At 41.9% G+C, this 15,827-nt stretch overlaps 1 protein-coding gene across 1 annotated transcript in view; it reads left to right on the forward strand.

The window, feature by feature from the left end:
• Positions 1 to 15,827, forward strand: part of LOC137251352 (uncharacterized) — a 143,946-nt gene that overhangs the window by 113,276 nt on the left and 14,843 nt on the right. Inside the window, exons 2-4 of the mRNA XM_067785780.1 lie at positions 7,601 to 8,879; positions 10,915 to 11,128; positions 11,199 to 11,848. Of these exons, the coding sequence (XP_067641881.1) occupies positions 7,601 to 8,879; positions 10,915 to 11,128; positions 11,199 to 11,848 (2,143 nt within the window). The remainder of the gene's footprint in view (positions 1 to 7,600; positions 8,880 to 10,914; positions 11,129 to 11,198; positions 11,849 to 15,827) is intronic.

A 15,827-nucleotide genomic window follows, 5' to 3' on the forward strand; every position in this document is an offset into this window, starting at 1 on the left:
GGCGATCCCTGCTGTAAAGATATTAAATTTTTTGTTAAAATTTGACTTTTACAATTTTTTTTTTAAGTGGGCGTGTTCGTCATCCGATTTTGCTAATTTTTTTAGAACACATACAGTAATAGCAGTAACGTCCCTGCCAAATTTTATCATGATATCTTCAACGACTGCCAAATTACAGCTTGCAAAACTTTTAAATCACCTTCTTATAAAAGTGGGCGGTGCCACGCCCATTGTCCAAAATTTTACTAATTTTCTATTCTGCGTCATAAGGTCAACCCACCTACCAAGTTTCACTCTTTCGGTTTTTCGCAATTTTCGATATCGAAAAAGTAGGCGTGGTTATAGTCCGATTTCGTTCATTTTAAATAGCGATCTCAGATTAGTGCCCAGGAGCTTACATACCAAATTTCATTAAGACACCTCAAAATTTACTCAAGTAATCGTGTTTACGGATTGATGGACATGGCTAAATAAATTTTTTTTTTCTCCCAGATAATTTTGATATATAGAAGTCTATCAGCCCGATTCTAAACGAAAATTCTGTGCGAGTTTTTTCCCTTCTCCCATTCCTCGTATTCTAAACAAAAATTCCTCGTCAGTTTTTTCACTTCTCCCTTTCCTCCTATTCTGAACAATGTTCGAAAAAGCGGAAACCGGTTATGGGAGAAAAGTAGGTATTATGAATGTGAGGGAGAGGGAGATTTCTCTGCCATTTCATAGGAGTTTTTTCACTAGTTAAATTAAAGGGAATGCATCAAAATAGTTAAAGGAAATTGGTTATTTTAAGAAAGACAATTATTTGTACACATTTGTGCTAAAATATGTATTTACATTCTACCACAATATTCTCACTTAACACAACAACAACAACAACCACAATATTCTTTATTTTAAGTCTAAAAATATATCATAAGCAACGGAAGAGCTCTTCGCATATTTGATGCAGCCATCCAGAAATTACGCAAGGATTTTTTAAGAAGGCTTAAATAGATTTTGGCATATGGCAAAAGGCGAACTCAACTCGACTTGGCCGCGAAAATTGCTTTGCAGAATGAATGCAGGCAACTCCGGCGGATTTGTGTTATCCGCCGGTCTTCTTCTTATGCTCCTCTGTTGATGTTGTTGTGGCACCAATTTATTACTCATTTCAGTGAATACCACATGAAATGCAATAATGTGCATTGTTTATACCTTATTTCTTAATTTCAAACAAATTGGCAACAATAATTAAACTTTACAATTTTTTAAACAAAATAAGAAATGCGCAACGAAATTTCAATTGACAAAACAGCTGACTTCGAAAATTCGAAATTCCTATTCCCCAATTATTCTTCTCCCTAGGAGAAAAGAATTGGAGGAATTTTTCCCCGGGAATAAAAAAATCCGTGAGAACAAAATTCCGCGAGAATATTTAGAATTGGTCTGTATATCTATCTCGATTAGTTTATGCCATTAGGGGGTACCGTTATGCGAACAAAATTAATATGCTCTGGGAACTCTGTTCAGAAATAAAAATGCATTTAAGACTTGGAAATGACTAAGACCACATTCATAATAATGGGTACAATTAATTAATAAAGAAATTGTTTCAAAATTATTAAATTTTTTCTTCTTTAACAACCCTTACTTTTTATACCCTGCTGTACTTGTAGGCATTGTATTATAACTTTATCGTATAGCGAATGGTTGCAAAAGTATACAAGAATGGGGATTGTTGTTATTATTAGGCCTCTATACACTGCGACGTTTATTTAGATCTATTTTGCTTAACCTTTCAACCTATTATTATGTAGAATCTTTTATTGTATTTAAGTACCTCTTTAGACTTTTTACCCCATTAACAAAGGGATTAAGGGTCGCGCGACCTAGATGGGAGACTCTCTGCCTTGCCAGAGCGACGCATTCATATAGAACGTGAACCGGCGTTAAATCCTCCAACTCACAACAGAGGCAGATTTGTGTATCGGATAGATTTAACATACTCAAGTGTTATCGTAGAGTACAGTGTATCGTATAGTATCCAGTGAGAGTTCGTAGGCTCTCTTTGCTTAGATAAGTTTGGCGGATACTTTCGCTGCTGGAAGTATAAACAATTTGGACTGCCTTTGCCCTGGGCATTCAATCCAGTGTCGTCTGTATAGCTTTGTTCGTTAGTGCACAGAAAGGCTCTTGACCACAGAATGCTGCTAAAGCAATGTGTTTGGCTAGGTAGTCAGCCTTTTCATTACCTTCATGTGCCTGATGCCCGGGAACCCATCCTAACAAAACCTGGGTTTTGGCTCCCTTATCATTTAGGACTTTATTGCATTCATCCGTTACTTACTTACGCTTCCTGGCTGTCTGACATTGAAGGGATACTCCTATTGCATCCATTTGGTATCGATTTCTTGAAGTTCGTCCCATAGATATAAGCTCCCATATTTCCGAGTACAGTGTATCGTATAGTACCCAGTGAGAGTTCGTACGTTCTCTTTGCTTAGATAAGTTTGGCGGATACTTTCGCTGCTGGAAGTATAAACAATTTGGACTACCTTTGCCCTGGGCATTCAATCCAGTGTCGTCTGTATAGCTTTGTTCGTTAGTGCACAGACAGGCTCTTGACCACAGAATGCTGCTAAAGCAATTTGCTTGGCCAGGTAGTCAGCCTTTTCATTACCTTCATGTGCCTGATGCCCGGGAACCCATCGTAACAAAACCTGGTTTTTGGATCCCTTATCATTTAGGACTTTATTGCATTCATCCGTTACTTACTAGTAATTGTTTAATACTGTAAGGCACTAACGCTTCCTGGCTGTCTGACATTGAAGGGATACTCCCATTGCATCCGTTTGGTATCGATTTCTTGAACTTCGTCCCATAGATATAAACTCCCATATTTCCGTCATCAAATTTTTATCCATCCGTGAACCCAGTCAGTATAGGAATTTCCTGTTTAGGAAAATATTCTGAGATAGAACATTTTTAAAGTGACAGCCGAAATAGGATGCTTTTCCACTCAGCATGCGATATATTAAATGTGTACCTTAGGGTGGTTTTTATAAATCAAATAAACGGGGTTCCTGTCTCACCCTTTCAAATGGTAATACCAAGGCCAAAACTATCGAGTATACAAATCTATCCCGTTTGAAGACTGTTAACGAAATTGTCTCCTAGTTATTCGTCTAGCAATGGTATTCTATAATTTTCGTTCAGCCTCTATGTTTCTTACGTAACGTTAAACAAGAAGATGAATGCAATTGTCAAATTATATGTTCCCATTCGATTCGTCTATGAGATGAACCGAACGTTAATTTCGTAAAAGAGATTGAAGCCCTATGATTTTTATCTGAAGGATCAAAAAAGCTTGCTTATATCCAAAAAATCAGTAAAACTATAGTAGGCGTTATAATTTATAAATTTCGGTCCGGATTGGAAAAGGCAAAGGTGTGTCGCACAGTTGACATATGCTATAGCGAGAATTTATTGGGTAATCTGGACTTGAACCCCTGTACGACACGCCTTAACCGTTAGAAACAGAAACAATTGTATTTTTTGAGTCACCGTAGAAAAATTCTGAAAGATACATGCCCTCGAACCATCGTCCTTAAACATTTGCCATGATTTTCACCATAAAAAGAAGATCTCATCCGAGGCATGTTGCTACGATTTGTCATTGGTAGGGGCTTTACATAGCGGATTCAGCGCAAATCCCGGATATGAGTCTTGGATTTTAGTCGCCTCTTACGACAAATAATACACTGCTGGGAACCAAAAAACTCTTTACACTCAGAACCGAAAAATTAAGCCTCCATCGAATTTTTCAATGGGAAGAAACAGCTTGAAACTGGTCAATTGTAGTATCGGGCTGATATGCCTTTCTGGACAGCAACAAATTTTTCTGAATAATTTAAATTTTTGATGTTAACTACCTCTTACCGCTGGAATCTTCTTCTACCACATAAATTACTAAATGCGGCGGTCTAACTATTGGTATGCATAGTAGATGATGAGACAATGCAAAACCACTTTCCATTTTTCTTAAACGAGAAGAAAAGTGTTAAAACATCCACATATAATGGTAAACAGTAGTTCACGTTTCTGAGCATAATGGACAATGGCAGAGCATACATACATACATACGTATGTATAAACAATACTTAAAATCCAGAAAATCCACCAAAACGAAGATTATATACCAATGCAAGTACAACCACGGCAATGATAAACGTTGTCACTTTCAACAAAATGCCGAATAGACCGCACAATGCAACCGTTAAACCAAACCAAGATCTCCTCAACAATAAGAGCAAAAGTGACCGAGCAAGCTTATGTAGCGACACCGACAAAACAAAGCCAAACTTAGCGCTTCCACAAAAGCATTTCTTCCAATTTCCTTCTATCGGCACACTTGATCTGAACCTGACCACAATGGCAATAAATGGCATGACAAAAGCTGTTCAGCAAGTTAGTAGCGGCGTAGTACAAGCATATTTAGAAAGAAGGAGAGAAGTGGCCACTTATGACTTAAATCAACTAAATACAAGAAAAACAGTTAAGACATTGAAGATGAAGGTGCAGCGCTTGAATATGCTATTGTATATGGTGACACCATCGCGTGCCGGTCAAAGTTCCAATTACAGATGCAGCACGAATAATAAAATTTATAGAGAAGACCGCACCATGTAGTGTAAGCACTATGGGCTAGCAAAAATAGTTTTCGAGTACAAAATAAGCAGCCTGGCAACAAAAAAAGCCATAATCTGCTCACTACGAGATTTAAATGTCTGATTCAGGCTATTACCTCGTGGCAGTCGAGGTATGCCCACGCCTTTGTGCAGCGCAGAAAGTGAACGCAGTGTCCCGAGGGGAAGGTTTGCGCTCGAGAAGCTGCTCACGAAATAGACAGGTGATTACAACTCTACTCTGCAAAATAAGCAGTCTGGCATCAAAAAAAGCCATAATCTGCTCACTACGAGATTTAAATGTCTGATTCAGGCTATTACCTCGTGGCAGTCGAGGTATGCCCACGCCTTTGTGCAGCGCAGAAAGTGAACGCAGTGTCCCGAGGGGAAGGTTTGCGCTCGAGAAGCTGCTCACGAAATAGACAGGTGATTACAACTCTACTCTGCTCTTAGACCTAGTCAGTGAGAGTATTCTTCGACCGGGCGAGCACATTTCTCTCAAAACAAACTGCCTCTGCGGACACCATAGGTTTCTAGCGAGCTGCGTAAAACAACTGGCACGATGAGGAATGTCACGCTGCATATGGAAAAAAGCAAGCTGCGCATTGGACCACTGTTATAGAACCAGGTAAGCGATGGTGAGATATGCATTGGACAGCCAAGCAGCGCTCAAAGCGGCAGACTCACCAAATACGTTCTCTAAGGCCATCTATTACTGTAAGAGAGCGCCCATCACACTCACTTGGGTACCCGGTGACAGGTACATTGACGACTATGGAAAAGCGAATAAATTTGCAAGGGCCGGTGTATCGTTGGACATCTCTGAGAAAGTCACCGTGCACAGGCCACTTTCATCAATAAAGAATGTCATCTTTACCAATCTGAAGAGAACCGTTATTCACAATTGGACACCTGTAAAATCACCAAAAGCTTGGCCTGAGTACAGCCATAGAAGAACAGATTTTATACTGAAGATGTCTACGAAAGAGATATTCCGGATCAAATCCCTTATTACAGGACACTAGCGGCTTGAGTCTCCTGCGGAAAGGCTGGAAATCCCTTCAATGATAGGTGTAGGAGTTGTAGTGCGGACAGTTGTATGGCGACAATCGCCCATATCCTCAGCGAGCGCACAGCTCCAGGGTCCTGTACTCTAGGCAATTTTGTGCTGCCCCACATAGTGGCGGTGTCAAAATGCTCCATAAAGAATATTAGTAGGTATTTTGCTCTAACCAAATGGTTTCAGTAAACACACACAGGGTACAATATATAATTGGTTCCAGAGGAATGTGCATCAAAATGACGCCTTAACCGCTACTTTGGGCCGGTATGTCTGCAGCACAGCAACCAGCCAACTATTGGCCCACGCTGCGGAAGTTATCGTGACGTTTTGAGTGAAGAGTGACGCCTGCTTAGAAGAACTAGACGGCGGAAATGCGAGGAGTTTTAGACGGTGGGCTGATATGAATAATGCGGTGGACGAAAGGAGCAAGACTCGAGCAGATTCCTCCAGGGATGATAATGATAGAAAAACACTTCTCCTCATTTCTAACTAGCGAGGGTGATGACGAACGCAATATCCCAACGCCTGAAAACGGAATACACTTTCCGCCACCCGACTATGACGAAGTAAAAATTGTAATATCCCAGCTAAAAAATAACGTGTCGCCGTGAAACCAAGGACTCCCCGCGGAGCGGTTCCAACACGGAGACGAAAAGTTGCTAAACAGTACTCAGCAACTCCTATCGATGATACGGTCGGACGAACGCATGCCACCACATTGGAACTTAAGTGCAATCTGGTCAATCCACAATGGGATCCGTTAAGCCGAGTTAATTACAACCGAATAAAGGTTTTTCTAGCCTATTCTAAGAACGAGCAAAGCCCACAGCCAACGAACTGTTTCGACCTTATCAGTGCGGCTTCACGTCAAGTATATCTTCATTTGACAAGATTTCCAAGAAACGCCTACTCCTTGAGAAAACGCACCATAAGAGAATCGAGACGCTCCACCTTTTTTTAGACTGTATGCCGCTATGTATAAACTTTAGTTTCGTCAAAGGTTTCGTCAAGACCTGACACCGGTACACTATCTGATGCTAAGCCAACTGCTGTCTCGGATATGATTTTTTTTCAATATAACCTAATTATGGAAGACATAATTGGATAAAGAGGTTAAGGTAGTGGGTCTTGAGATGAACGAGGGCAAGAATAAGTATTTGCTAATATCGTGAAAGACTCGACGATCAAAAATCACGCTTTAGTAAGTTGTTCATCATACGTTGATATATGGCTCGGAATCATGAGCGGAGTGTAGAAAAGATGGGATAACCCTTGGAGTATTCTAGAGAAAAGTTCGCCGTAAGATTCTCTCCGTAAATCTAACGACATGTAAGAAATGGGCTTTAATGATGAGCTGAATGAGCTTTAAGCAGATATGTAGATTATGCAACCAATAAAAGCCCAAAGGCTTTCTTGGCTAAGTGATTCCATGCAAATGAAATAAGTTACTCCGGCTTAAAAATTGTTTATATCAATAGGGTGAGACTTTCACTCAGTTGCAAGGGAAAGGTGGAGAAGGAATTTATGTCCCTCTCTGCTTCCAGTTGGCGTCAGTTATAGTGAACCGCCGAAATCACCCAGGCGGCTTAGCGTCAATTAATGAAGATGATGAGCTGTCAACTGTCATTTGATATAATGAGTTTAAGCCCTAATTTACACTTTCACTTGATGGACAACCAATCTCAAGCAAAAGCAATCCCATTAACTCTGATATTGTTTAAGCGTACAGCATCACTTAATATTTAATATTTTTGGCACAAACTCGACAGTATGTGTAATCTAAAAAAATGTTTTCGCTTTTTACTGCTAATTCAACATTAAAAGCTTTCTTTACCTCATTTGACCTTTCCTTATCTCTATGTTTCTCTTTTTGCAGGTGGAAGAAATCACCGAAGGTATTGACAACATTGAACTGGTATTAAATGGCAAAGGAGCGCCTGCAGAAGCAGAATCCAATAATACACATTCCAATGATTCGAATGAAGGTGTTGATGATGTGACTGAGGCAGACAACATGCGCACCAACGAACTGGCTGACGACTGCGACGACGACGACGATGTCGATGGTGACGGCGATGCTAACACCTTGAGCGCAGACGACACTAGCAGTCCGTTGGGCGCTAATACAACCGAAAATGCCGTTAAAAGCCGCGACAGCAACAACTCTTCCAATACGACGGCTACATTGTTTACGGGAAATTTGTCAGTGTCATCATCATCATCAGTTATGTCGACATCGTTACACATCACATCACATACTACAACAAAAACAAATCCAAGTGAACAAGTAGTAAGCACAAACGCGATGGCACGCCGACCCAGTTGGTATGCCTCCGAACAGCAGCTACCCGCACAGCAAGTAACACAGTCTAATACATCACACGTTGTTGTTGGTAGTGGTGGGGGTGGTGGCAGTCCGGCACGTCGTAGCCCATACGCTCATTTTGGCGCTTCAGCGCTACAGCACCACAGTAGCTCCAATCTGCAAGAACAACGCAGCTCATTTGGTTATAGCGCGAGCGTGCAGCGCTCCTCGATGACAACACCGGATAGCGGTATAAGTCAAATGCAATCTTCACAATCGTGTACGCCTGGCCCCTACAGTCCGCATCGCATCATTTCCAATCCCATACCAGCCAAAACTTACTGCGATAAATCAGTCAATAGTTCACCAAAGCGCATGATATCGGCGCGTACCTCACCAATAGAACCATTTGCGGCGGCCAGTGTTGGACGTGAGCATGCGCTTAAGCACGAGATCGAGCAGCTGCAAGAAAAATTAAAAGATACCGAAGAACGTTTACAATCGTTGCGTATACAACATGATTCACTGTCACAGTTGCATCGTGATTTACGGGAAAGTAATACGAAGCTGCAGGAGGAGTCTGATATTCTTAAATTAGATTTACAACATTTGAATGAATGCGCCAATATATTGCGCTCCGAGCTGCAAACAGCGCGAGCGGATCGTAATGAGGCGCTCGAATTACAAAAGGCGCTGCAGTGTGAATTGGAAGAAAGTCGGCAGGAGAAGAAGCGAGCACAGGAGATGAAGGAGAAAGATGGCAAAACCATACAAGATTTACAGCGGCAATGTCGCGAAATGGAACGTATTTTAATGCGCAAACATCCAGACTCGGTATCAGCGTTGATAGGTAAGTTGCTTAGAGTTCAGGCAGAGAGCAAGTTGAGTATGTAGGTTTGTAAATAAGTGGTGAGGAAGTAGAGGGTGGGGGCGGGATGGCCTATAAACTCCAATGTGGGCATAATAAATCGTTCTCGAGATGGTCGGGCTTTTACCTTAATAGTGCTTGTTACCAGAACGTACCGGATCAAATCCGACGAAGGACCACCAACATCGATAACACTCCCAAAAATTTTCGGGGAGCGTTTTTAGCGCTACAACAACAACAAAAACATCGGAAAAATGAGGTAACATGACCTATGAATACGTCACGGGCGAAAGATATGAGTAGAACGTGTCGCAGATTACTTTTACGAAGGGATGTCGGTTGCCGGCAACTGTGTGATAGGCGATCACTGAAGAAGAAGAATAGCCGCAATGTCTGGACATCGTCGTAGCGCGGATCAATGGGTCAATCGGAGGTATTGAAGTGTCGGTTATTTTGGAGTGGTTGCGGAGGATAGTGTTTTTCTTTTAGCAGGGGCTGCTCATCCAGTGCTCATTTACTGAACACCACCGCCTCCGTAGCTGCAAGCTATTTTAAAGGGATAAGGGGAAGTACACCCTTAAAATTCTTGGAAAGCCACATGTACTCTGACTTCGTTTGGAGCCAGAGCTGCTGGGAAGAATTCAATTAGCCAAGGGGAGAAGAGTAATGCCATGAAGGCATTTTCTTCTACCAGCGAACGGGCTGAACCCGGTACCAACAGTTGATAGCGTTGTTTCCTGTTGGGAGCTCAAATTAAGCCGTAAATTTAGTCACTGTAGCGTCTTCAAAGCAAAAGTCCCCTCAATTAAGAATTAAAATCTACTATAATTGTCAAGCGGCAATAAAGCTTTGTTTCTACTGTGATGCCATCAAAGGTAGTCTGGGAGTGCCTGATCTCCTTTGCGATTGCCTCGAAATATTTTAAGATAAGGATCATCGGTACATAGCAATATCCAACCAACTAACGTACGAATCACTTGGCCCTAATGGGCACGATTGAATCGGACGAGTATAGTTGTAGGGAATTCGAAGTTCTGCTGGCCACCTGGAGTCTGCTCTTGTACAGATGGGCATAGAGTAAAAACATACGCAAAATGTTGATCAGAGGTAGGGCGAAATACTACGTCTTAACATACTGGGAACCCTTACATAGTGCAGCTGCATGGAGCATGATGAGGAGAAATCAGTAAGTCATGTCATGCTGTACTGCCCAGTTTTTTCAAAGCCGAAAGTATTTTTATATCGAGATCGGTTTCATTCAGGTCGAGAGGTCTTATTCTAAACTATTAACATTGTCGTTATCTTACGCGGTATCAGAACGGAACTTCAAGCAGTTTAAGTGAGCTTCTCCCACCGAGATAGCGACCACTGAACTTAATCTAATCTAGCCAGGCCTAACTCAACTGGGACGCAATGAAGGAAACTCAATATGGAAACCAGAGCCATTAAATACAACCTTCGTGAGATGTCTTTAAACATCTTTAATCCCATTGCCGACGCCAAATGAAGTGCACTGCAAGGAGGTAAACCCTCCAGAAAGCTGTTTTTTCGGGAGCAGCTTCCCGATGGCTAACTTTCCTTGGGTGAAGTCAATGAACATGAACCCCTTGGGAATTTTTTCAGCATCCATCTGAATTTTCCCACTGTAGGATCAGAGACTTCTTAATACACGATTGTATACTTATCGGCGAAGTCTATTTCCCATCACAGAGCCACAGTAATGCCTTTTTTCTCAATGCCACTGTGGTAGACGATGAATAGCCCTATTGTGCATGGGACTTGCCACGTCCATCGCGTCCTCTGTATGACAGTGATGCCCGCCATTGCCTAGGATATAAACCAACCCTGCAACTGAACCGTTTTCAGCGGTCGTTATCAATAGAAAGAGATACCCACAGACGCTTTTTACCTCCTTTTTTTTGGTAGGGGTTTTTAAGTGACGGGAGTCCAGCGCTCGAAAACGCAAGTAGGGTTTTGTCAATGTTTTAATGACATGTTTTATCTTCCCATTACACAGTCGCTGCCAAGAACACTGGAAAATGTGCAAATAACGATCAGGAAAATGTGAATAGTCGCAAACTTCTGGAACAGCGCATAGCCCAACTCGAATCTGACGCAAAAGAACAAGATTTGAAAGCACAACAAATACTCGCCAATGTGCAAGCGCGTTTCAATTCTGTGCAGTCCAAATATGAGACGCACATTGCTGACTTAGAGACGCAGGTTTTGAGGTAAGTTATCAGAAAGCTGACGAAAAGCAATTTTCATGACTAGTTTCTATTGTTGTTTGCACCCACACAGCCTACAAGAGATCAATACGAAACTCAACGAAAAAATTGAATCTCAAGTACGCACCCTCGACTACTTTGTATCGAAAAAAGCACAGAATTTCTACAATAATTGCACACAAACCGATGCCAATGTAGTGGAAGTAGAAAATGAAGCCGGTTGCAGCAGCGATATAACAAAACGTGTAAGCATGAATTCATCAGGTGCCGCCAACAGCAATGCCACCAACAGTGGTACCATCACAACCGCCACACAAACCATAGTCGAAACGAAGCATACGCGTGATCACAGCACCAATACCATTGGCACCTCTAGCGCAGTACATTCAGCAAATTCAAGTACCAGTAGCACAGCCAATTCAACGCCCAACACCTCACGGCCGAACTCAAAGCAAAGTGGTATACGTAAACCGCTTGTCACCGCCATGGGTACACTCAGCACAGCCTTGGTATCAAAACTGCCCGCGTCACATTCAGACTTGACAATATCGGCGCATCATCATCACAATGCGCATACGGCTGCTAAAGAAGATGCGCACCTATTAGCTACGATACGTGGTATGCGCGTCGATTTGGCAATTAAGGATAAGGCAATGCAAAGATTGACGCGCGAATTGGAAGAGTGCAAGAAGACTATAAAGAAATTGCAACGCGAAAAAGAAGGTAAGTGGGTGGGTGATTCGCTTTTCTTTGTATGCTTTCAAATACCTGCCACTTCGCGAAGTTGCCAAGAGAAGTTACCGAGTATTTATGTACGCCTTTGTTGTTGTTGTGTGAACAGTGCTTCGCTCCACTCGCATGACCACTCACAAATCGTCATCGAAGTCCTCTAATGGGAGTCCGAGGAAACTGGCAGTTTCAACAGGGGCGGACCATAAGAAGATTGGCGTTAGATGCGTAGGTTCCACATTACAATTAAAAAGATGCTTGGTGTCATGTGAAGACACTTCGCATGCAGGACATAAATTACGTATGTCGGGGTTGATTCTGCACAAGAAAGAGTTTAACCTGTTCCAGTATTCAAATCGAAGTTGGTATACCTTTGTTGTTGGTTGTTGTCGTAGTATTACGCAGTTTGTGGTGTACATACCTACCCCAGTCCTCAAGTCTTGTCTTGATAGATAGCTTCACTCCTGGGACCGTTTCCCCTACCGCTTACGCCACTTAAATGCAGACGTGCGCCTTTAGCGGATTGCTGCCTCTTCTTCTCAACATATATAAAAATCCTACCCTTAGTCAACCCCATACCATAGTCCTTAATCCGGTTACGGGATCGAGGATTGCTCGCAGCTTGCTGATTTCATTCTTTCACGAGTCCGTGCCAAGAGCTAGCTCTCGCAGCCAGTTAGTTCGGCTACAACTCCCAAATGCTAACAACTCTTAAAGCTCGCGGGGGTTGTGAAAGGCGTAACTTTTTTTCTCTGCCTCGTTCTACTCTCAGCTCAATTTCTTTGTTCTGGCTCACAGACCGCACGGCACGGTGAAAAGGTGATAACTTTCTCCGACAGTCAGGCCGCGCTAAAGGCCTCGGTCTTATGTGTCGACAACACAAAGAATGCCTCAGATGTCTTAATGAAATGGCCCATCACTTCAGTGTTAGCCTTATATGGGTACCTGTGCACAGGGTTATTTGAATGGAACTGTACAGCGTATGAGCTGCCCAGGAGGGGTACGACCGCCCACATCCTTCGCGAAAATGATTAAGCAGGTAAATTTTTTAAATTCCGTGCGAGAACGAACACCATAAGTAGAGCAAATATGCTCTGCTCGGCGCTTCGACAAGCGACTCACCAAGGTTTGTATGATATTCTTATGATAAAAGAAGCACTAACAATTTTTTCACCTTGCATAAGTCAAGTCTCTCGTCCTTGTTAAGGGTTCTCACTGCGCACTGATAGGCACTAACGCTGCTAGGCTCGAAATTAAATCGTTCTATTACTAAAGCGTGGAGCATCTTCTGTGCCACTGTCCTGTACTAAGTAGAAGGAGGATGGCTGCAACCGTTTTTTGAATTATCTCGAGATAGTTGAAATGATTGAATCCATAAAGTGGCTCGATTCGCTGTAGCTGGTACAGTAAGTGTTACTTACATTAAGGACATCAAAATGGGCGCATTGGCGGCCTAAGCGTCGGGCGGGGATGCAACTTCTCGGACCAGTCGTTTTAACATAACTTAGCCTAACCTTAAGCTTTATATTTACCAAACAACAAGGCCGTCTAGTAATGAATATGGGGAAAATGGTTGTTCGTCACAGCACCGTCACTTGCTGTGGTATGGCCATCGTTACTTCCTGGCCCAGTAGTGAAAAGAATTCATCTAAATACAGTCGAATATACATCCTGTCTGCAAATCATCTCTTAAGCACAATCCGCATAATACCCTGGATTATGCGTGCTAGCAGTTCTAAGTCACCGACATCCTGTGGCCCTCCTATGAGGTGGTGGTGCGTAGATGCAGATTCCTAACCAGTGCACCCACATAGTCGAGCGCTATGGAGTTGGGCCAAGCCCTCAAACCGACAGCAAGGTGCCTATCCTATTAAAGGTTTGTTTGAGGAGCGGCGGCGAGCATATTAAAATAGCTTAAGAGCCGTTTTCTCATGTGAACCTTTCAATTTATCTGTGTTATAAACACAAATATTGTTCACAAAAAATGCTTCTTGAAGTTTACTCCAGAAAACGGCCTATAAAATTTTAACTCAAAAAATATTCAAATTGCAAAAAATTCCGCCTCAAACTATATGAATGCATTGTTGTAAGTAATATCTTCTTCGAATGTGCACAAAACATTTTCCAAGTATGTACACATTATCGTATTCGATTACTTAATGGTTCAGGGTGATGCGCGGATGCATGCACGACATGCATACTTATAAGGCTGAAACGCCCATTGTTAGCTCGTGGCTACATTTAAGTCATTGATTAATAGACTTTCTCTGCTTGTAGTGCGCAGCATTGTTAAACGGTAGGGGGCGGCAGGTGTTCCCGTAAAACAGCCAACATCATTTAAGTGCATTATACGCCTTTACATGCATGCAAGTGCATGCAAAATTCATTTGGCATAAATAGGGGACTTTTTTCGCGTTTTTATTTTATCAGCAGCAAGCAACGCAGGTATGGCGCGTGTCTTGCATTTAAATATGCGCGTTCGTACATCACGCCTAGGTGCGCGCTAACTAAGCGACACTTGGCGCATGCGCATGCGCTATAAATTCGCTATTATGTCAGCGGCTGTAACGCTTTGAAGAAGCAACGCGCACTGCCACACACACATATATCTACAATTTGTTCAACAACCTTTGTGACGTTGTTAACTAAACATTTTAGGGCCTTTTCTTAGCCACTATTTACTAAAATTTTTTTGTTTCATCGAAAGCGAAAGTGGCAAACATTGCTTCTTTAATTTCTTTGACAATTTATTGCTATTGTGCTTTATGTTTTATTTACATATTTATTGCCGGCTTTTTATTTGTTACCATTTTTTTTAAGACGTAACTAATTCGCTTTTTGTCTGCCAATTTGTTGGCTTTGTTTAGTGGACTGCGTTGTTTGTTAAATAATAACAATTAATACGCACTAAAAAAATATTAAATCAGTTGAGTGTTGAGCAGGCTTGTTTGTTGTTTTCTTTGGAGTGTGGTTTTACATTGCGGGTTCCGTGCAGAAGTGGTGGTGAAGCGGTGATGAAAGTTTGGCTTACTCCAAACTGGAAAAAGTAGCGGAAAGATGGGATTTGATGGTCAAGCAAAGAGTCAGCGCATTTGCGCCTTGACAACTAACGGCATCGCGCAGGCGAAAAAACAGTAGACTGACTTGTTGACGTTCTCGCGAACGCAAAGGCGTAAGTCACCGCCATACAGGAAGCCCGCTAGCAAAAAAGCGACATCAATGTAGGGATTTTAAATATAACATTTATATGCCTCTAGGCACCAACGACGTGTGTGGACCGTATAAGTGAGACTACAGAACGATACGCCGCACTTCCATAGTAAGAGAATCGACACGCAACATCTCTTTGACGAATTGGAGATGTCTGTAAGCTAATATGTCTAAGTTTAAATTTCATGCTACGCTCATACGGCTTTGCCAAATCTCTTTCAGCAACACGTCAAGCTACGTGAAAACTAAGAAGGGCCTTCCCTGGTCATTCGCAACTAAATAAGGCGACTCCTTATCGTGTGATTTCTTCAACCTTATGATCAATCTCATCCTGTCTTGAAGCACGGCTCAGAATCATCGAAAATATGGGATGGCCCTTGTAGTGTTCGCGAGAAAAAATTTTATGGAATATTTATAAAGCGAATACAGCCTAAAGGCTACGTCGGCTAGATGTGGCGAATTTTAACATCCCCAAGGTTATTACATAAAGGCACAACAACAATAAAGCAAGCTGCCACTCTTGTGTACGTAAACAAATCAATCATCATGTAGTACTCACATATCGCACACTAACTACAAAAGAGTCACAACTTGAAAGATGTCAATGTTCAGGAGAGAAGAAAAACGGTTTATGTGAAAACGTCTGTAATGTTATACTGAAATCCAGTTTTACAAAGAAGGATACCTTCATTATAAAATGAATTAACGAAAGTTTGTTGTGATTATTTGTTTACGGACAAAATATATAGCAATTTTGAATTAT

This window comes from Eurosta solidaginis, chromosome 4 (genome assembly GCF_040869045.1).
Source record: "Eurosta solidaginis isolate ZX-2024a chromosome 4, ASM4086904v1, whole genome shotgun sequence".
Taxonomy (NCBI): domain Eukaryota; kingdom Metazoa; phylum Arthropoda; class Insecta; order Diptera; family Tephritidae; genus Eurosta; species Eurosta solidaginis.